The 22,642-nt window shown below is 40.6% G+C and overlaps 2 protein-coding genes and 1 non-coding gene across 4 annotated transcripts in view; 2 read left to right on the forward strand and 1 right to left on the reverse strand.

The window, feature by feature from the left end:
* The window catches only part of LOC101679871 (alpha-2-macroglobulin), a 40,022-nt gene extending 35,985 nt beyond the window's left edge, over window positions 1-4,037 (forward strand). Inside the window, exons 32-36 of the mRNA XM_045073425.1 lie at window positions 550-640; window positions 1,916-1,984; window positions 2,961-3,063; window positions 3,512-3,553; window positions 3,892-4,037. Of these exons, the coding sequence (XP_044929360.1) occupies window positions 550-640; window positions 1,916-1,984; window positions 2,961-3,063; window positions 3,512-3,553; window positions 3,892-3,908 (322 nt within the window). The 3' untranslated portion in view covers window positions 3,909-4,037. The remainder of the gene's footprint in view (window positions 1-549; window positions 641-1,915; window positions 1,985-2,960; window positions 3,064-3,511; window positions 3,554-3,891) is intronic.
* The window catches only part of KLRG1 (killer cell lectin like receptor G1), a 371,299-nt gene continuing 352,334 nt past the window's right edge, over window positions 3,678-22,642 (reverse strand). For both annotated transcript variants that reach the window (XM_045073431.1, XM_045073427.1), the window contains exon 10: window positions 3,678-3,968. In XM_045073431.1, coding sequence (XP_044929366.1) covers window positions 3,912-3,968 — 57 coding nt within the window. In that variant the 3' untranslated portion in view covers window positions 3,678-3,911. The remainder of the gene's footprint in view (window positions 3,969-22,642) is intronic.
* Window positions 17,396-17,533, forward strand: LOC123390101. Its single transcript, XR_006604733.1, has one exon. It is a non-coding gene; the product is annotated as a U4 spliceosomal RNA (small nuclear RNA).

The following is a 22,642-nucleotide window of genomic DNA, read 5'->3' on the forward strand; positions in this document are numbered from 1 at the left end:
TGCTCTATCCAGGGCAGATATGGAGAATTCCTGAAAAGCATGAATAGAAGGAAGTAGTGACTCTCTAATTAGAATTCCTACTGGCAATAAATAAATCTCAGATTCTATACAAAATAATCAATTTGGGAGAAAATTAGATATATATATACAGCACTATTCAGATGGCTCCAGGGCTAACAAAAAATGTATCTGTCCACAAGAATATTCTAACCTGGGTGGGGATACTATTCAGGAAAAAAAGTTAAAGTACATGTCACAAATAACTGGCAGAGATTAGAGGTCTCAGACCCAGCTCTGCATCACATGCTTTCTCAAACTGCACCGCCTCGAGTCCACACATGTGAAGTCCTGACTCATCAGGTCTAGGGTACAGCCTGGTCTTTGTGGTTTCAACACATTCCCTGGAGATTGTAATGCTTCCGCTTGGGGAGGACATTTAGGAAGCCCTCCATGTACCTTTGAGGGCAGTGAGGGCTTGCTCTGGGCATAGAAAAGGAGAATACTTAGTAACACAGAAAACTTTAACTCCTTTCTTCCCTGAATCTTCAGTTACACCGGGAGTCGTCCCGCCTCCAACATGGTGATTATTGACGTGAAGATGGTGTCCGGCTTCATTCCCCTGAAACCAACAGTGAGAATGGTAGGTCTAGCGTATGTCCAGGAGGCTCTATTTTATTTAATGTTTTAGGTGTCTCCGGACTAAGAAAATATTAGAATCTTTTCAGTCACTTCTATGAAACGTCAAAAAAATACTTTCTCCAAAGTCAGAAATAGAATTTAACATGTTTGTATACAGGTTTTTTGGTGTGTGTGGGCTTGCTCATTAAGCTTTGTTTTAGGGGGTCTCAAAATTCTCTGACAAATTTTTTGGTCAAGTTTCTCCCATTAAAAAGTACTTGTTTTTAAAACTAATAAGTTAAAACTCACACACACACACACACACACATACGCATATATACACAAATGAATGATCCACAAAACATTCTCTCTTCCCTCCGAAGGTTTTCTGGGGCATTTTTATCATTAGCCAGTCTTCCTTTTAAACTTAAGTGGCCAATTGAGACACACATTACTGTAACCATTCTTCTACAGCTGGTTAGGACTGGGGTGAAGGGCATGAGGGATAATATTCATTGAGCCTCCTGAACTTTCCGTGCAGACTTGGTGACCTTGCCAGCTCCAGCAGGCTTCCCGTCACTGCTTTGATGACACCCACAGAGACTGTCTGTTTCATGTTACAAACAGCTCCCTTCCAAGAACCACATCTACTAGAAGAAGAATGTCAGCAAGCTCCTGCTTTCATGGAGCTTAGACACTTAAGAAGATAAAGCTTGGGCTCCTGGCTGGCTCAGTCAGAAGAGCATGAAACTCTGGAACCTCAGGGTCGTGAGCTTAAGCCACATTTTGGGTGTAGAGGGTTACTTAAATAAATAAAACTTAAAAAAAAAAAAAAAGAAGAAGATAAAGCTTATGCACCAATGGAAAAAAATACAAAAATGACCAATAGATAAAAATGACCAATAAATATAAACTCTAATTATTACAGAAGTTCAGAGAAAAATGAGATTGCTATAAGAGCAAGCAAAAAGAAAAGTTTTAAGAGAAACCCTCCTTCTTGAAGGAATAGAATATACATTGAACATCGAAATACAGAAAGTTCCCAAGTTTAGGATACTTATTTCACTTCTCTTCAGATATATCAACTTTACACATAGGTCATGTGTCCTAATATCAAACCCTGCATCCCAATTATCTCTCATTTTTAATTTAAAAACATTATCATCTTCACTTACAAAAATCCCTTGAAGAAACTTTACCCTCAGGCTTAATTTGGTAATAAAAATTCTTCGTTTCTCTGGTTTTCCCAGAGGCTTCACCTGTTTATTAACATTTGTGATGTATTAATTTTCTTCAGCTTGAAAGATCAAACCATGTGAGCCGAACAGAAGTCAACAATAACCATGTTTTGATTTATCTGGATAAGGTGAGAGTCCTGCAAATCTAATTGCAAAAAAAAATATAGGCAATAATCTCTCAAAGGGAGATATACTAATCCTATCCTAAGGAAAGTGAATGAAGGCATTTTGGAGACATCGCCTCCATGGCAAAAGTTTGAGCATTCTAATATTAATTCCAGTAAATACTCTCCTCTTCTTTATTTGCAATTCATGTAAGACTGTGAGAAAAAATGACTATTATAATATGAGGATATGAATACTTCTTGACCTCATAAACAAAAAATTTCTCTGCACAATGTGTTTATGTCCATAACCTGTTTGGAAGATATCAAGTAATGTAAGAAAGAAACCCATTGGTTTCTTCCTTATATTATTGTATCAACATCAACATAATTGATGTTATACATTACATATTACATATATCATACCTCAGATATATCAATTATATAATTCACATCTCAATTATTATGTCAACAGTATAAAACGAGGAAATACTGACCATTTTAGCAAGGATACACCATAAAATGATAAGATCAGTCAACCAATAAGCCAATCTCATTTTATAGTTCTGTGTTCTAACATAATTTATTCATTCTTATATTTATGGACATTATATTTTACAAGTTTTGTGGAATTGTAATAAGGCTGTAATGATAGATCTTTTATATGACTTGTTAAGCCAACACAGTATTTCTACAAGATAGAGAAGTAAAACTATACCAAATCTCTGGATATGGAAAAATGAATGTCGCCATTCACCCAACAAAATCATGTACCATTCACCCTTTACAAAGAGCCCATGGACCAGTATTGATCAGAGTATATGAATTGTTGGGGTTATTTAAGCAAAATTTAGGGATATTTTCATTCACCCTGGGAGCTTTCTGTGCCACTTAAGGACACTGTTAGTCGATAAAAAGTTTTTCTCTCCAAAAGTAGATGACTAATTAAACTCATTCAAAGAAGAGAGAAGAAAGCTTGTAATTCCCTTTTGCTTTCTAGGTGACAAATCAGACACTCAGCATGTCCTTCACGGTTCTACAAGATGTCCCAGTAATAGAGCTGAAGCCAGCCATAGTGAAAGTCTATGATTACTATGAGACAGGTGAGTGTGAAAAACTTTGACTTAGAAACTAAATTTCTGGTCACAAAAATTTAGATTTGAGAAATGTGTGGGGGCAACTTATTACACTGTTCTTTAATTTTGTCCCCATCAAATCTGACTCTTCTCTGTCTTCTATACATGTTATAGAAACTATCTATCATACAAATACATCAACTATGAACACAGACCACCTGTAGGATATTTAGTTTCCTTTTCTTCAGATAAATCAACTGCAAAACAATGTGAGATCATAGAACATTTCAGCATGACCCTGAGGAAAGAAATATACTGTATTTGAAGAGTTAACATATAAAACAGCAAGCAATGTATGAAATGGATGATGCTGATGTTTCTGATATAATTCTTCCCATAATAAAATATTTTTAACTGACCTGTATTCCATAAATCTTTCGCTCTCACTTCACCTAATGGTTTTGTTTTCATTCAGATGAGTTCGCAATTGCTGAGTATGATGCTCCTTGCAGCAAAGGTAAGTAATACACTTTCCTTCCAAATGCAGTCAGAACCCCTTGGCTTGTCTCTTACATCCCTCCATAAAATTCTGGCTAACTATTTTTCATAGACATCATCTTGCTCACAGTGCAACTTATTAAAGAAAAATGCATTTATTGGGAAAGGGCCACTGATAGTCAAACTTCACATAGTTCATAGGATTATTTGTTGGATACTTATAAGTAATAAATCTCACTTCCCACTATGCCAATCAGGCCTCCTTAGACAGTATGCTACCCAGATCTGAGGGATGGAAGAGTCACTACTCAGGAAGCCCGAGTCCATCTTGATTCTCTCTTCTTTCCACTATCACAGATCATGGAAATGCCTGAAGATCACCAACGACAAGGAAAACCGCTTTGCTGGGGTCCCTGTTCCATGGACTGAGGTCTCTGTAGAAGAAAAGAATTTTTGTGATCTATGAAGATTTGAAATAAACCTTTTTTTCTGGTCAATCTTTATCACTGTTTCCTCATCCATTCAATAAACATTTATTACATTTCCATACAATTCCCGGTAGATTCCTGGGGTTAAAAATTCATAGCAATCAGGGGTTGAGGGACTTCAGCAAATGAGAACTATTACAGCAATGTTGGTCTGAGCAGCCTTCATTAGGGGTTGCAGAGAAAGTATTGGATTATGCCCTAGGACAGTGCAAAGGGTGTTTAGCTACAGGAATACCCTAAGAAAAAGTCAGCATGCATTTTAGGACTAGAAAAGAATTTCCACATTAAAGGGAAATAATGAAATACAATGTTGGGTAAGTTACATTGGGAGACATCATCATTAGTTGGAAATTTACCTGAACAGGGATTACATGTCCTCAGAACCAAATCTGCCATTGACTGATACAAGTGATTTGTCAGTTAACTGTGGGTCTCAGGTTCAATAAAGGATGACAGATGGAAAATGCTGAAAGGGTGACACGTTAGAAGCAAGCTCTCTTAGGAGTGCCTGAGTGGCTCAGACAGTTGAGTGCGGGACTCTTGATTTTGGCTCAGATCATGATCTTAGTGTCATGGGATCAAGCCCTACATGGGACTTTCTCCCTCTCTCCCTCCCCCACAGTCCCTCCCCCCGACTCTCTCTCTCTCAAAAGAAAGTGAGCTCTCTTAGAAGAAAGGGTATATAGGACTCAAAAGCCCGAATAAGTATATTGGAGTATTTTTTTTTTCCCAGAACATCAAACCAGGATCAAAGGATAGGTGTAAACTCAAGGAGGAGTTCAGAGGCAGAAATCACTGGCCAGGGGCGCCTGGATGGCTCAGCGGGTTAGGGCCTCTGCCCTCAGCTTAGGTCATGATCCCAGGGTCCTGGGATCGAGCTCCGCATTGGGCTCTCTGCTCAGCAGGGAGCCTGCTTCCTCCTCTCGCTCTGCCTGCTTCTCTGCCTACTTGTGATCTCCCTCTGTCAAATAAATAAAATCTTAAAAAAAAAAAAAAGAGGGATGCCTGGGTGGCTCAGCAGGTTAAGCCGCTGCCTTTGGCTCAGGTCATGATCCCAGGGTCCTGGGATCGAGTCCTGCATTGGGCTCCTTGCTCGGCAGGGAACCTGCTTCTCTCGCTGCCTCTGCCTGCCTCTCTGCCTACTTGGGCGTACTCGCTTGCTCTTTTTCTCTCTCTCTCTGGTAAATAAATAAAATCTTTAAAAAAAAAGAAAGAAAGAAATCAGTGTCCCCAGAATACCCAGTCTCTACATTTTCTTTGTGGTAAGTATTGAAAGCATTTATTTATGGGTGGAGGGACAGAAGCCTCAGGAGTTCACCGAGATCTCTGGAGTTGTCCTAGGAGTCCATGTCTTCATTGGGGTTAGTTTGACTGAAGCTTGGATGGTATCAGCTAAGAACTCTCAAGGACTTTGAAGTTCAAGCATTATTAGCTCTATCCCTGGACTGGGCAAAAGTAAAAGATAAAAGCTATCACTGAATTCCATACATTCAGGCACCCCCCCTACTTGAATCCCAGATCACTTGCCCAGCTGCAGTAGCACAGCCGAGACCCCACACAGAAAAATTCACAGCGATGATGAGGCATAAGATTTATTCAGCACAAACTCGATAACCAGGGCCAAGCTATGATTATCCTAATGGTAAAGTGGTCAGGGACTGGGTTTCCCTCTTCTGCGAATCCTCTTCCTTCCACATTTTACATTATTTGCAGTGTCATATGGTAGGGAAAAAGCACATGTTTTCACAGATGTGGAAAATGGAATGGACTCAAAATTCAACTCTGCTACTTAGCACCTATGGAATCTTACCCACACTTAACTCCTCTCAAAACTCAGTTTTCTCATCAGTAAAGAAGGAAATCATTATCACCCTCCACAGGTGTGTGTGAGGGTGCAAAGACATCCACTGGAAGATGTTATTTATTTGACAGAGACACAGAGAGAGGGGGAACACTGTCGAGGCAAAGAAAAACAAGGCTGTATCCACCTCGAGTCTAGCCCTGACATAAGTACAGCCATCTTGACAAAACAAAAGCTGGCACTTTGTACCCCCTTTCCACCCACTCCCCTCCCCTTGGTAGTATGTGTGACATCCTCAGCCACCCAGGGCTGCCCTAAAAGAAAAACAAATAGCTAACTTGCTGAGATCACAATCCTGCAAGACAGGAGTCTCCCTTGGTTTACAAATGTCCCGGAGATTTACAACAAAGAAGCTATCTTAACAATAGCCCAATTTCCAAAGGTAAGTAACGCAGTTCCCCAAGCCCTAACGTCGCCCTCCCCACCATAAAACTAAAGAAGGCTGAGGCAGAAGGAAATGGAAATAAAGTTAAATTTCTCCTAAGCCCAAATCTCACTAACAAGGACAATTGATAGGAGAAATGTGAAACTTTATCTCTAAACCTCCAAGATAGTGTCGAGAATCATTCCCAAGTATATGGCCCACTGGTATACATCTAAAGGGTTTCACGAGAAGATTTTCAGTAATAAATAACCTTTCTCCCAACAATAGCTAGCCCTGCAAGGTCCTGGAGACCTTGCTTCCAAAATTCCTTAGAGACTTACAACAGCCCCTTTGTCCTCACCCGCTGCCGAGTCCACCCCTACTCTGCCTTTAAAAACTTTGACTGTAATCTGGTTTGGGGTCCAAGTCCCTACTCCATTGTGTTAGGTATACTTGGGCCCAAGCTTAAGCTTGCTGAATAAACCCTCGTATGTTTACATCGGTGTTGGCTCCTTGACGGTCTCTCGGACGCGAAAACTCAGGCACAACAAACACAAGCAGGAGGAAAGGGAGAGGGAGAAGCAGGCTTACCGCCTAGCAAAGAGCCGATTCGGAACTCTATGGCAGGAGCTAAGCGCAAGGCAGATGCACAACTAACTCAGTCATCCAGGCGCCCCAATTAAATAATGTTTTAAAGCCTGCCAGTAATAACATGATCTGTCCAAGGGAAATCCATTCAGAAATAGGAATGCTCAAGGTTGTTTCTGAACAATAATAACAATGCACTGGAAAGCAATTAACCACAAAAAAGCAAATGTGAAATGGCTTACCATTTTAAAAATTACATTTTATATCCAATCATTTTCTCCAATTTCTTGTGCACAGAGTTAATAGAAATCTGAGGCTTTAAAAATATATTGGAAAATGCAAGTAATTGGGTCCATGCCCTTGTATTCATTGTGCTGGCAGAGAAGGGAATGGGGAGATGACAAGGCAGAAGGGCCTGAGCCTGAGGGGCTCCTGCAATGGTTAATGAAATATGACACCAAAGACACAGATAGTAAGAGAAAATATAAGTAAACAGAACTTCGTTAAAATTAGAAACTTCATGCATCAACGGACACTTTCATTTTTTTTTATTTTTTTTAAGATTTTATGTATTTATTTGACAGAGATCACAAGTAGGCAGAGAGGCAGGCAGAGAGAGAGAAAGGGGGAAGCAGGCTCCCCCAATGGATACTTTCAAAGAGTGAAGAACGACCCACACAATGGAGGACAATATTTGCAAATCACTTATCTGATAGAAGTATGACATCCAGAATACAGAGAGAACTATAAATCAACAACAAAAACAGAACCCAGTTTAAAAACATCCAAGTTGGGACACCTGGGTGGCTCAGTCAGTTAAGCGGCTGCCTTCGGCTCAGGTCATGATCCCAGGGTCCTGGGATCAAGCCCTGAATCAGGCTCCCTGCTCAGCGGGAAGCCTGCTTCTCTCTTTCCCACTCCCCCTGCTTGTGTTCCCTCTCTGGCTGTCTGTCTCTGTCAAATAAATAAATAAAATCTTTAAAGGAAAAAAAGAAAAGAAAAGGCTTCTTCAGAACTAGTAGGGATGGTTCCACAACATTGCATATGTAATTAATGCCACTGGACTGTACATTTAAACAATGGTTAAAATGGCAAATTTTATACTAAGATTTTTTCCACCAATTTTTGAAAAACAAAAAAATAGAAACCACAATTTGGATATTGAAATGTAATAAAATGTAGTATTGCACAATAGAACACTATAGGGCAGCTAAAATGAATTATCTGTCTCTTTATACATAGCAACATGGCTTGTGAAACACTATAACTGGGAGAACATAACAAATTTTAGACTGACTATTTGCATAATGCTACCATTATAGACAAAAAACACTCAGCCGTGAGTTTTTTTTCTCTTGAGATACATAGATGGATGTAAAATAGTGATTTTTTTAAAAAAGATTTTACTTATTTATTTGACAGAGAGAGAAATCACAAGTAGGCGGGGCGGGGGGGGGGCAGGCTCCCCACTGAGCAGAGAGCCCAATGCAGAGCTGGATCCCAGGACCCTGGGATCATGACCTGAGCTGAAGGCAGAGGCCTAACCTACCGAGCAACCCAGGTGCCCCGTGATTGTTTTTTTTTTGTTTTTTTTTTTTAAATTCTAAATATCTCTTTGGAGAGTGTGGAAGACAGCAAATGAAGGGTAGTCACAGAGAACTTTCTCTTCATTTGTAATCATCTTTTTTTTTTTTTCTAAGTATGCTTTCCATGCTTTTAAAAGAATGGAAAGAAAACTTCCCTGGAGAGAAACAAAATAAATTAACAGTGGATATTTCTAAAACGGGAAGTAGAAGAGTAGGGCTGATGAATGGAAGCCTTTTTTATTTTTTCTTTTTAATCTTCTGCATTTTTACCCAGTGTGTATTTTACTTTTGTCAGTTTTTAAATGCTGAATGGCTTCCCTATGTTATAAGCAATATTTAAGGCTGAGACATTGTTATTACTCCACCTGTGAAATGTGATTATGAATTTATCTCTGATTTTTTATTAGAACATTCAGAAACTCTTCTTCTATTAGATGAAATTCTTAATTCTTTACACATAAATGGCAGATTTTACCCAGCTGGGGCAAGGAAAGAGAGAACTCAGCAAAATCCATGGGAAGTTTATGGGATCCCATAGGGAAAAAAGTAAATACTATTTATTTGCATTTAAAATGTCCAGTGAGGGGCGCCTGGGTGGCTCAGTGGGTTAAGCAGCTGCCTTGGGCTCAGGTCATGATCTCAGGGTCCTGGGATCGAGCCCCACATCAGGCTCTCTGCTCAGCAGGGAGCCTGCTTCCTCCTCTCTCTCTGCCTGCCTCTCTGCCTGCTTGTCATCTCTCTCTGTCAAATAAATAAATAAAATCTTTAAAAAAATAAATAAAAATTAAAATGTCCAGTGAGTCAGTTTGTTTAATTTGCCTTACAACCCAGAAAAAAAGTTGAAAACAATAATAAAGCCTGGGTTTGCATTCCAGGCGTTGTCTGTTTTTGTTTGCAGCCCTCTATAACTGACCAGATGCTTGTGGACTATCATAAAAGACGTCTTTCATGCATCCTTTAAAAAAAAAAAAAAAAAAAGGCAAGATGGAGAGATATTAAAACTCCCCTAGACAAAAATTTTGCAGGGGATTAAAGGAGCCATTGTTCTCACTGGACAATGGGCTTGGGTCATTTGGGGGAGTAACCTTAAAGAAACAAGATCTTAATACTCAGAGACTGACACTGTTACCAAAGTATTGTATTTTTATAGCTTTTAGAAATGAATGAAATTGCCTAAATTACCAAATTCATTTTTAAAATGAAAGAATTATCATCTGATGAATAGCAATCATCTGAAAAACGTTTATTAGGTTTTTCACATAGTGTATTCTCATTAGCTTCCCATAAAAACAAGTATAGAGAATTAATATCATAGCATACATAGTTGGGCTGGCATTCTGAGAACAAAAAATTGGTCATGTCCAGTTATTGGGATTTTTGCATTTGAAAGCAGTTAATATTTAACTAGACAAAATGTCCCTCAGCCACCGTAGGACTCAGGCAAAGTGCAGCTAATGTACTCTTACGTCATTTATTCTGATAAAGTTCAAATACAAGACAGAGACTCCTAGCATGCAGGAAGACGGGAGAGTTAATCCAGCCACACTGTAATTGTTATGGGAAACAAACATTTCATACAGCTTTCCTGTGCATCTAGCCTCATAATCCCTATCTGCGTCAACTCTCAAATATTTTGCTTTCTGTTTCATGTTAAGGAACCACGCGTTCATTCAACAGTCATTCATTGAGCAGCCACACTGTGAACCAACAGGAAACAGAACAGAAGGCAAAATCTCTGCCTTCAGAGAACTTAATATTCTAGAGGATGTAGAAAGATTTAAAAAAATATATATAATATATATTTTTTATATATAAATTTTTATAAATTATATATATTTATATATAATATATATAATTTTTATCTATATATTTATATATAAGTTTTATATATAAATATATAAATATATATATATATAAACAAGAAATTTAAATTGCAAATAAGAAATGTTTCCTGCTATGGAGCGGGAAAAGGGGAGCACTGAAGTAGGGATGGGGCGTGGCTATAGCTCTGCTCCACGTAGGGGTGCAGGAAAGACTTCTGTAAGAAAGTGGAGGGAGAAGAGACTTGTAAAAGGTGAAAAAATACTGCTCAGGGAAATGCTAATCACTTCTCAACTACATTTATGTGCTGCAAAAAGAATCAAGGTGTGTCCCAAATATTGAACCCTCAGCCCTCAAAGCAGTCACCTTTAGCTGCAACAAAACCTTTGACTTACTACTATCCTGAGCAAATATTCTCATTTTCCACGTGTGCCGTGATGTGGTAAAGTCTGGGGAACACTATTTTTTTTTAAGATTTTTTAATTAGTTAACTAATTTGACAGACGGAAATCACAAGTGGGCAGAGAAGCAGGCAGAGAGAGGAGGGGGAAGCAGCCTCCCTGCAGAGCAGAGAGCTGAGCAGGACCCTGGGATCATGACTTGAGCCCCAGGCAGAGGCTTTAACCCACTGAGCCACCCAGGCGCTCCCAGGAACACTATTCTGCTGAAGAAACTGCAGGCAATGACATGTCACTGGTAATAGGGTCTGAATCTTCCCAGCGTCCACAAACTGGGAGAGCTGAAAATCTCTTATCAGGACTCCATAAGCTAGTCGTTCTTGACAGAGGAGACCGGAGACGTCTTTGGTTGTCACACTGGGCAAATGCTACTGATGTCTAATGGGTAAAGGCGGGGAGGTGGCAAAACACACTACAATCACAGCTCAGCACCCCAGAATAAACCCTCATCTGACCCTAAATGTCCACAGTGCTGAGGTTGAGAGGCTGTTCTAAGATGAGGAACATCTAAGATGTGGGTACTGGCTATAGGTCCATTCCCTGGACCCTTTACTACCAGCATCTGCTTTGACCCACTTCTGGACACCGCTGAGAGCCATGACCCCTATCAGGGAGTTCTTGCCAAATGCCACACACCCTGCTTGGAAGCCTTGGAATGGGGCATTCTGTTTGCACAGAGCGATCTCAGAAATAAATTCCTGTGAAGTGGGGGGTGGGAGTTCTGAGACCAGACAGAGTGCAAGGAGGGAGACACCATGTTTCTGATCTCTTGCACCATGGGGACAAGAAGATACGCTCTGGCACGTCTAGTTCTAATTCTTCTTGCCCTCAATGCATGGAAGACCATGAGTACCACCCATAGCCCTATTTTATATTGTCCCCTTTCCTTCCAGGCTCTCTTCTGCTACCCCTTTCTATTACTGTTTTCCACACCAAATCTCCAACTGTATGCTTGAATGCCACCTCCTACTCTAATACTACATAATTCTTTATCCTCTTTTTTGCTAAAGTAACTAACGTGACTAAACTTATATGCGATTTTATTGAGGAGAATTCCCTTCCTATGAGTCTGTCGCTGTTGGTTCATACCCTCCTCAGGAACTTCCCAGGTGAAATTTGAAACCAGCCCCTGGACATGGAGGGCAGAGAGAGACCAAATAAGCAAAGAGAACTTACACAGGGGCTGTGTTCAGCGGCTGCAAAATGAGTAGCTCTCCACAGCCACACGCCAAAACTTAACCTGGGTTCAGTATACCATGCAGGTGTTCCCAGGGCAGCTTCTGGGAGTAGGAAAGACAAGCTGAATATGTTCCAAGGCAAGAATGGGTAAGGAGCCTCCCAGTGCCAAGGTCAAGCCCATGGGTCAACCCACAGTCATGTCCTCTTAACAACGGCCTCCAACATTCCACTGGCTCTTATAATTTCTTCCCCAGTGTGATCTGAGAAGTCAGCAAGGGGGTTCATGAGGATGGAGGTGGCTCATTTTCTGGCTCTCTGGCTGAGCTGGCCAAAAATGCCACTGGAAGAAGGCAGGTACAAGGAAGAGGAAAACACAGACTGAGACAAATATTCCCAAAATCCGTGACAATGTTTTCCAGCCAACGCCCTATGATCCAAAGCACTGATTTCTTCAAACCTGTAGCCTGGGGATCAGATGTTTCCGGCTGTTTACTTGTATCCTTACGTGACTTAATAAGGATGATATATTAGCAGACTGACTCACTGAGTGTGAACACACAACATTCTGTTTGGAAAATGGTACAAGTACCGCCTTGTGAGACATAATGACGTCTAAGGCCAGCCTGTTTGGAGGACAATCTTTCTCTTTAGAGCCACTGTGGTACTCAGTAAGGGCAGGCTTTGTTGCTATCATTTGAGGCTTGCTGCATGAGTTTAGGAAAGGTTTCTCTCTGTGCCGTAATGCTCTCCAGGTCAATGGAGGGGACACAGGATCGTACCAGTGGAAAACAGAATGTGTCCACCTACGCTTGAGGAGAAGGAGATTGGCAGTTCAAGAGCTAGACCTGGTTGTACGTACCACAAATGCCGGTCAGGGAGACAGCACTGCCAGGCAGGAGGAGACAGGCCGAGGGAGAGAGATGCCAGACCAGGACTCCCATCTTTTCTTCAACACCAGGGTACAGATGGCCCGTCTCCAACTCCCTAAGGATTTGTTGTGACTCCCCTCCAGATGTCCAGGGTCTCACGTGCCCAGCGAGATCCCTGCAGGCTGGAGTAATCCAATCTATACAGGAGAGTCTGGATCCCACAGGGGACCATGAAGGACCGGGTGTGTGTGATATGGCTCATTTTCTCTGCCTCCTTCTGGGTCAGAGCAACGCTGTGGCTCCTGTATTCTACAACTGCGCAAACCACACCTGGAAACTTCCTGGGTCTTTTGTGGGAAGCTGGCAGCTCCTCAGTAAACTCAACGAGCCTGTATTCTCTGTCATAAGCCTTTCCTGACTTGGGGGCTCCCCGCTAGCTGGGGGTGTTGTTGCTGTGTTTTTCTTTTTCAGTTTTCCTTTGCATTACAAGCTGGAAGCCATGGAACTTGTTATCTGTTTCCCCGTCAAACCCCACGACACCTCCCATCCCTTCTCCTCACTTTCCCAGGGATCCTCTTGGCCGCAGTGCACTGTGCACAGTTCTCAAACCAGCACATCAAAGCAGCAAGTGTATCTATGCCAAGGTCCACAAGCATCTGACATCTGGGCCACCCCTCCCCACACAGACGGCGGTGGTCAACGTGGGATCCCCCCCAACAGTCACTGAGACATAAAGTTCCAATAATGTTAAAGAGCCATTCCTTTGTGTTTTGAAGCCATTTAAACGCGACGGTCTAAAGCACAAATACTTAAATTGTGGACACTCATGATTAGATGAAATGTTAAGACTGGAGCCGTAAACTTGGGCCCCACGTGATATGTGAACTAATCTCCTCTTTTTTGTTGTTATTATTTAAACTATTGTTTTTAATATTTTATTTATTTATTTATTTGACAGACAGAGATCACAAGTAGGCAGAGAAGTGGGCAGAGAGAGAGGGGGAAGCAGGCTCCCCGCTGAGCAGAAAGCCTGATATGGGGCTCAATCCCAGCACCCTGAGATCATGACCTGAGCCAAAGGCAGAGGCTTAACCCACTGAGCCACCCAGGTGCCCCACTAATCACCTCTTGAGTCTAGATCAGTGTCTATAAAATAACCCTCACTGCTATACAGGGCTCTTGTGAGGATCAAAATGCCTTGGAAATCATCAGGTGTGCTATCAACAGAAAGTATTAAACACGCTATCAGGAGTCGTGTTGTCACATTGCTTTTCAAGCTCCGAGTCAGGCTCCCATGTCAGCAGCTTTCTCCCTCTCCCACTCCCCTTGGTTGTGATCCCTCTCTTGCTGTCTCTCTCTTTCTGTGTGTGTCAAAAAATAAATAAATAATCTAAAAAAAAAAAAAAAAAAGAAGCAGGAATAAGTATGGTGGCAAAGTTCCGAGGAGATAAGAAAGTACAGAAGCAAATGAAATAGATACAGGGTTAACTTAATTTTTTAAAAAAGCCAATACTGTCTACTACCTGCTAGGCACTGTTCTCAGTATCGTGTTTGATATGTAATTCCAACTTCAGAATCACTCTCTGATGTACCCAGTACGGTTAATATACCATGTTTTAAAATGAGGAGACAGAGGTGTGGAGAAGTTCAGAAACTTCCCAAGGTCAGCTGATGAGGAGGCAAAATTTGAAGCCCAGCATTCTATCATCAATCTCTACCTAACTTCCCTCTCTTACTTAGCTATGGGAAAGAAAGCGTCTTCTTTGGAGACTTTAGATAGTGGTAAGAGGCTGGATGCAGAAAGAGAGAGGTGTTTAAAAGAAGAACAATGTATGTGAGAGCAGAGAACGGGTAAGAAAAATGAGGCAGAGAAAGCAGGAAAGGCCGAAGTTAGGGGTTGGGGGGAGACCCTCAGGCAAATTCACCTCTAAGACCTGTGGGCATCACCAGGTAGTAATTGTCCCTTTCTTGCGGGAAGCATAGGGGATTGACAGACTCTGGCCAGTGCTGCTAACACGGCAATAGGCCTTTCCCAAAATTCAAACCACACTGGAGAAGGAGGAAAGGTAACATCTACAAAATTTCGTGCTTAAAGCTTCTTTGAAGATGATGTTGCCTTATTTCCTTCCTAGAGTACAGAAAGAAAACAGCCCTTCAGTATTCCAAAAGAGCTAACAGACTTATGATTGGATAGTATCATAAGAGCCAAGATTCTTCTCTACGTGATCACAATGAAAGGGTCAGAGAACCTCTACCCTCAGCCTCAATCTGGCCATGCCCACAGGCTCTCTCTCATAAAAGGCAAATACTCTCTCTCTGTTAGATGCCCCAATCACAAGAGAGCCTACAAGGAGCTTAGAGCCCAGATTTGTGGAGCTCCTCCCAGAAATGGGCACAGTGAAGAATCCCAACTTCATGCAGTGAATTAGGAGTATTGTAAACCAGTAACCAAATACTGTTCGCATTGTACTTAGTGACGAAGAAACAGGGAAATCCTGCTGACAAGCCTCAGACTCTTGGTGCCCTGATATTTTTGTCTAATTGCAATAAAAGAAATATAAGACCGAGGATAGAAAGTGGAAGCAGCTTTCAGTTTTAGTCTGTGTTAGGAGAATCAGACCAGGTTGAATGTTAAAAAGGCATAACAGTGTTTATGGGAATGATAAAAGCTAAAGCCACAGGGTAGCCCAGGTGCCTCAGTCTGTTAAGCGTCTGCTTTTGGCTCAGGTCATAATCACAGGGTCCTGAGTTTGAGCCGAGCCCCACGTTGGGCTCCCTGTTCAGTGGAAAGCTTGCTTTCCCTCCCCCTCTGTCTTTCCCTCCTCTTGCTCTCTCTCTCTTGTATAAAAAGAATCTTTAAAAAAAAAAAAAAAAAAAAAAACTGAAGCTGGGCGCCTGGGTGGCTCAGTGGGTTAAGCCGCTGCCTTCGGCACAGGTCATGATCTCAGGGTCCTGGGATCGAGTCCCGCATTGGGCTCTCTGCTCCGCAGGGAGCCTGCTTCCTCCTCTCTCTCTCTGCCTGCCTCTCTGCCTACTTGTGATCTCTGTCTGTCAAATAAATAAATAAAATCTTTAAAAAAAAAAAAAAACCTGAAGCTACAAAAGCTACAGAGATCAGGTGAGACTGATTCCTCAAGCATCTTCAAAGAAGTTTGTATTTTATCCTACAATAGGGAGTGAATGGAATCTTTTAAAAACAGGTCAGTGCACAATGGATTTTGGTTAAGGACGGTAACAAGTGACAGGAAGGGGCTAGGTGGCAAGGAGATTATTACAAGAGTACTTATTTCTCATGAAGAATGTGCCTGGAAAATATGCTGTGAGTATACTCTACTTAAAACTGTATTCCTTAATTTTCTACAATTTAGGGAAAGCCAGATGCTGTGTATCAATATGATAAGTTCTAGACCAAAATAAACGTCTACAAAAAAAAAATTAAGAATCGGGCCTATGGTGGATAGGTTCAGCTTCCTATGCTTTTTTTTTTTTAATTCCTGTACTCATAAAAAGGCACAATTGGTACTACATGGCAAATCAAGTTCAACAATTAATGTGTTTCCGGAGTAATTATACTTCTGGGTTAGAGGATGAGGAATGGGAAACTACGAAAATAAGTAATACTCAAGCTAACAAGATTTTAAAGGACAAATACTATAAGAAGACACAGATAGCATCTACGAGATTCATGGCTAAGATCCTGAGCAATCTGGTGAAAGATCGTCTTGGATGTTCTGCATTTTTTTTTCCTCTTTAACGTGTCTCCTGCACACTTGCCTCTCCTCTGACAGCTTAGCAGTAGCGGTGCGATGCCCCCTTTTCACGTACAGTAACGACAATCAGCAACAGGGTGGCAGCAAAGTTTAAAGAGTGAGTACTGCTTCTGCATTATTTAAAAAAATTTATTTTTTTTTAAGTTAGGCATAAGGAAAAGAGAAAAGGAGGGATAAATAATTTTGGAAACTTAAAACAAGAAGATACCAAACTGAGGTAGCTAGAACACACCGTCCTTATCTGTGGGCAGAATTACATTCACAGTGCAGGACAGCGTGGGCTGGTGGCAGGGAGCAGTTCTTGGAATCCGTGCATTCTACAAGAAAGATTACAATTTTTGTTTTCTATCAGTGAAATGTGACTTTAAGCCTTAGCGCCATTGGACTACAGGAAATCCATCCCAGATATCCTGGGGAACGAATGCAGGATGGAGGTGTTGGGTCTTCAGGGGCTGCCGTCACCTATTGATTCCCTACTCTGTGGCCTCCTCGTCCTTCGTAGGGATCCGACTCTTTGACAAAGATCTGTAATGTCTTTCTCTGGTTTTGGTGTTAGGGGAATGCTGGCCTCATAGAATGGGTCAGGAAGTGTTCCTCCTGTTTCTACCTCCGGGAAGAGAGTAGAGAATTGTATAAATAAATGTTGGGTAGGATTCACCAACGAAACCATTTGGTTCTCGTGCTTTCTGTTTCGGAAGGTTAATAATTGCTGCTTCAAATTCTTTAATAGATATAGACCTATTCAGATGATCAAGTTCTTCATATGAGAGTTTTGGTAGATTGTATCTTTCAAAGAACTAGTCCATTTCAGGTAAGTTATTAAATATATGGGCATGAAGTTGTTCATAGTATTCCTTTAATTACCCTTCTAGTTCCCAGCTTTGCGCAGTGGCAGTATCGTAGCCAATGAGGTTTATGCGAGGCGCTATTATTGCTAACTGAAAACCCTTCTAGTTCCCATAGAATCGGCTGTAATGTTGCCTCTTTCATTTCTGATATTAGTAACTTGGTTCTACTTTCTTTTCCCCCGTGATTAACCTGGTTCAAAATTTTATCAATTTTATTGATCTTTTGATTTCTTTCTATTGATTTCTTGCTTTTAATTTCATTTATTTCTGCTCTAATTTTTATCATTTCCTTCCTTCTACTTACTTTGGATTTAATTTGCTTTTCTTTCTTTTTTTTTTTTTTTTTTTTTTGAGTTTCATTGGATTTTTTTTTATTTTTTTATTTTTTATAAACATATATTTTTATCCCCTGGGATACAGGTCTGTGAATCACCAGGTTTACACACTTCACAGCACTCACCAAAGCACATACCCTCCCTAATGTCCATAATCACACCCGCTTCTCCCAAACCCCCTCCCCCCAGCAACCCTCAGTTTGTTTTGTGAGATTAAGAGTCACTTATGGTTTGTCTCCCTCCCAATCCCATCTTGTTTCATTTATTCTTCTCCTACCCACGTAAGCCCCCATGTTGCATCACCACTTCCTCATATCAGGGAGATCATATGATAGTTGTCTTTCTCTGCTTGATTTATTTCACTAAGCATGATAGGCTTTAGTTCCATCCATGTTGTCGCAAATGGCAAGATTTCATTTCTTTTGATGGCTGCATAGTATTCTATTGTGTATATATACCACATCTACTTGACCTATTCATCTGTTGATGGACATCTAGGTTCTTCCCACAGTTTAGCTATTGTGGACATTGCTGCTATAAACATTCGGGTGCATGGGCCCCTTTGGATCACTATGTTTGTATCTTTAGGGTAAATACCCAATAGTGCAATTGCTGGGTCATAGGGCAGTTCTATTTTCAACATTTTGAGGAACCTCCATGCTGTTTTCCAGAGTGGCTGCACCAGCTTCCATTCCCACCAACAGTGTAGGAGGGTTCCCCTTACTCCGCATCCTCGCCAGCATCTGTCATTTCCTGACTTGTTGATTTTAGCCATTCTGACTTGTGTGAGGTCATATCTCATTGTGGTTCTGATTTGTATTTCCCTGATGCCGAGTGATATGGAGCACTTTTTCATGTGTCTGTTGGCCATCTGGATGTCTTCTTTGCAGAAATGTCTGATCATGTCCTCTGCCCATTTCTTGATTGGATTATTTGTTCTTTGGGTGTTGAGTTTGCTTAGTTCTTTATAGATTCTGGACACTAGTCCTTTATCTGATATGTCGTTTGCAAATATCTTCTCCCATTCTGTAAGTTGTCTTTTGATTTTGCTAACTGTTAACTTTGCTGTGCAAAAGCTTTTGATCTTGATGAAATCCCAATAGTTCATTTTTGCCCTTGCTTCCCTTGCCTTTGGCGTTGTTCCTAGGAAGATGTTGCTGCGGCTGAGGTCGAAGAGGTTGCTGCCTGTGTTCTCCTCAAGGATTTTGATGGATTCCTTTTGAACATTGAGGTTATTCATACATTTTGAGTCTATTTTTGTGTGTGGTGTAAGGAAATGGTCCAATTTCATTTTTCTGCATGTGGCTGTCCAATTTTCCCAGCACCATTTATTGAAGAGGCTGTCTTTTTTCCATTGGACATTCTTTCCTGCTTTGTCGAAGATTAGTTGACTGTGGAGTTGAGAGTCTATTTCTGGGCTCTCTATTCTGTTCCTTTGATCTATGTGTCTGTTTTTGTGCCAGTACCATGCTGTCTTGATTATGACAGCCTTGTAATAGAGCTTGAAGTCCGGAATTGTGATGCCACCAACGTTGGCTTTCTTTTTCAATATCCCTTTGGCTATTCGAAGTCTTTTCTGGTTCCATATAAATTTTAGAATTATTTGTTCCATTTCTTTGAAAAAGATGGATGGTACATTGATAGGAATTGCATTAAATGTATAGATTGCTTTAGGTAGCATAGACATTTTCACAATATTTATTCTTCCAATCCAGAAGCATGGAACATTTTTCCATTTCTTTGTGTCTTCCTCAATTTCTTTCATGAGTACTTTATAGTTTTCTGAGTATAGATTCTGTGCCTCTTTGGTTAGGTTTATCCTTAGGTATCTTATGGTTTTGGGTGCAATTGTAAATGGGATTGACTCCTTAATATCTCTTTCTTCGGTCTTGCTGTTGGTGTAGAGAAATGCAACTGATTTCTGTGCATTGATTTTATATCCTGACACTTTACTGAATTCCTGTACAAGTTCTAGCAGTTTTGGGGTGGAGTCTTTTGGGTTTTCCACATATAGTAACATATCATCTGCGAAGAGTGATAATTTGACTCCTTCTTTGTGGATTTGGATGCCTTTAATTTCCTTTTGTTGTCTGATTGCTGAGGCTAGGACCTCTAGTACTATGTTAAATAGCAGTGGTGATAATGGACATCCCTGCCATGTTCCTGACCTTAGCGGAAAAGCTTTCAGTTTTTCTCCATTGAGAATGATATTTGTGGTGGGTTTTTCATAGATGGCTTTGATGATATTGAGGTATGTGCCCTCTATCCCTACACTTTGAAGAGTTTTGATCAGGAAGGGATGCTGTACTTTGTCAAATGCTTTTTCAGCATCTATTGAGAGTATCATATGGTTCTTGTTCTTTCTTTTATTGATGTGTTGAATCACATTGACTGATTTGCGGATGTTGAACCAACCTTGCAGCCCTGGAATAAGTCCCACTTGGTCGTAGTGAATAATCATTTTAATGTACTGTTGAATCCTATTGGCTAGTATTTTGTTGAGTATTTTCGCATCTGTGTTCATCAAGGATATTGGTCTATAGCTCTCTTTTTTGATGGGATCCTTGTCTGGTTTTGGGATCAAGGTGATGCTGGCCTCATAAAATGAGTTTGGAAGTTTTCCTTCCATTTCTATTTTTTGGAACAGTTTCAGGAGAATAGGAATTAGTTCTTCTTTAAATGTTTGGTAGAATTCCCCCGGGAAGCCGTCTGGCCCTGGGCTTTTGTTTGTTTGGAGATTTTTAATGATTGTTTCAATCTCCTTACTGGTTATGGGTCTGTTCAGGCTTTCTATTTCTTCCTGGTTCAGTTGTTGTAGTTCATATGTTTCTAGGAATGCATCCATTTCTTCCAGATTGTCAAATTTGTTGGCATAGAGTTGCTCATAGTATGTTCTTATAATAGTTTGTATTTCTTTGGTGTTAGTTGTGATCTCTCCTCTTTCATTCATGATTTTATTTATTTGGGTCCTTTCTCTTTTCTTTTTGATAAGTCTGGCCAGGGGTTTATCAATTTTATTAATTCTTTCAAAGAACCAGCTCCTAGTTTTGTTGATTTGCTCTATTGTCTTTTTGGTTTCTATTTCATTGATTTCTGCTCTGATCTTTATGATTTCTCTTCTCCTGCTGGGCTTAGGGTTTCTTTCTTGTTCTTTCTCCAGCTCCTTTAGGTGTAGGGTTAGGTTGTGCACCTGAGACCTTTCTTGTTTCTTGAGAAAGGCTTGTACTGCTATATATTTTCCTCTCAGGACTGCCTTTGTTGTGTCCCACAGATTTTGAACCGTTGTATTTGCATTGTCATTTGTTTCCATGATTTTTTTCAATTCTGCTTTAACTTCCCGGTTGACCCATTCATTCTTTAGAAGGATGCTGTTTAGTCTCCATGTATTTGGGTTCTTTTCAAACTTCCTTTTGTGGTTGAGTTCTAGCTTTAGAGCATTGTGGTCTGAAAATATGCAGGGAATGATCCCAATCTTTTGATACCGGTTGAGTCCTGATTTAGGACCGAGGATATGATCTATTCTGGAGAATGTTCCATGTGCACTAGAGAAGAATGTGTATTCTGTTGCTTTGGGATGAAATGTTCTGAATATATCTGTGATGTCCATCTGCACCAGTGTGTCATTTAAGGCCTTTATTTCCTTGCTGATCTTTTGCTTCGATGATTTGTCCATTTCAGTGAGGGGAGTGTTAAAGTCCCCTACTATTATTGTATTATTGTTGATGTATTTCTTTTATTTTGTTATTAATTGGTTTATATAGTTGTCTGCTCCCACGTTGGGGGCATAGATATTTCAAATTGTTAAATCTTCTTGTTGGACAGACCCTTTGAGTATGATATAGTGTCCTTCCTCATCTCTTATTATAGTCTTTGGCTTAAAATCTAATTGATCTGATATAAGGATTGCCACTCCTGCTTTCTTCTGATGTCCATTAGCATGGTAAATTCTTTTCCACCCCCTCACTTTAAATCTGGAGGTGTCTTCGGGCTTAAAATGAGTTTCTTGGAGGCAATATATAGATGGGTTTTGTTTTTTTATCCATTCTGATACCCTGTGTCTTTTGACAGGGGCATTTAGCCCATTAACATTCAGGGTAACTATTGAGAGATATGAATTTAGGGCCATTGTATTTCCTGTAAGGTGACTGTTACTGTATATAGTCTCTGTTCCTTTCTGATCTACCACTTGTAGGCTCTCTCTTTGCTTAGAGGGCCCCTTTCAATATTTCCTGTAGAGCTGGTTTGGTGTTTGCAAATTCTTTCAGTTTTTGTTTTTCCTGGAAGCTTTTAATCTCTCCTTCTATTTTCAATGATAGCCTAGCTGGATATAGTATTCTTGGCTGCATGTTTTTCTCGTTTAGTGCTCTGAAAATATCATGCCAGCTCTTTCTGGCCTGCCAGGTCTCTGTGGATAAGTCAGCTGCCAATCTAATATTTTTACCATTGTATGTTACAGACTTCTTTTCCCGGGCTGCTTTCAGGATTTTCTCTTTGTCACTGAGACTTGTAAATTTTACTATTAGGTGACGGGGTGTGGGCCTATTCTTATTGATGTTGAGGGGCATTCTCTGAACCTCCTGAATTTTGATGCTCGTTCCCTTTGCCATACTGGAGAAATTCTCCCCAATAATTCTCTCCAGTATACCTTCTGCTCCCCTCTCTCTCTTCTTCTTCTTCTGGAATCCCAATTATTTATTCTAATGTTTTTTTGTCTTATGGTGTCACTTATCTCTCGAATTCTCCCCTCGTGGTCCAGTAGCTGTTTGTCCCTCTTTTGCTCAGCTTCTTTATTCTCTGTCATTTGGTCTTCTATATCACTAATTCTTTCTTCTGCCTCATTTATCCTAGCAGTGAGAGCCTCCATTTTTTATTGCACCTCATTATTAGCTTTTTTTATTTCAACTTGGTTAGATTTTAGTTCTTTTATTTCTCCAGAAAGGG

This window comes from Mustela putorius, unplaced genomic scaffold, assembly GCF_011764305.1.
Source record: "Mustela putorius furo isolate JIRA1106 unplaced genomic scaffold, ASM1176430v1.1 tig00537227_pilon_pilon_pilon, whole genome shotgun sequence".
Lineage (NCBI taxonomy): Eukaryota > Metazoa > Chordata > Mammalia > Carnivora > Mustelidae > Mustela > Mustela putorius.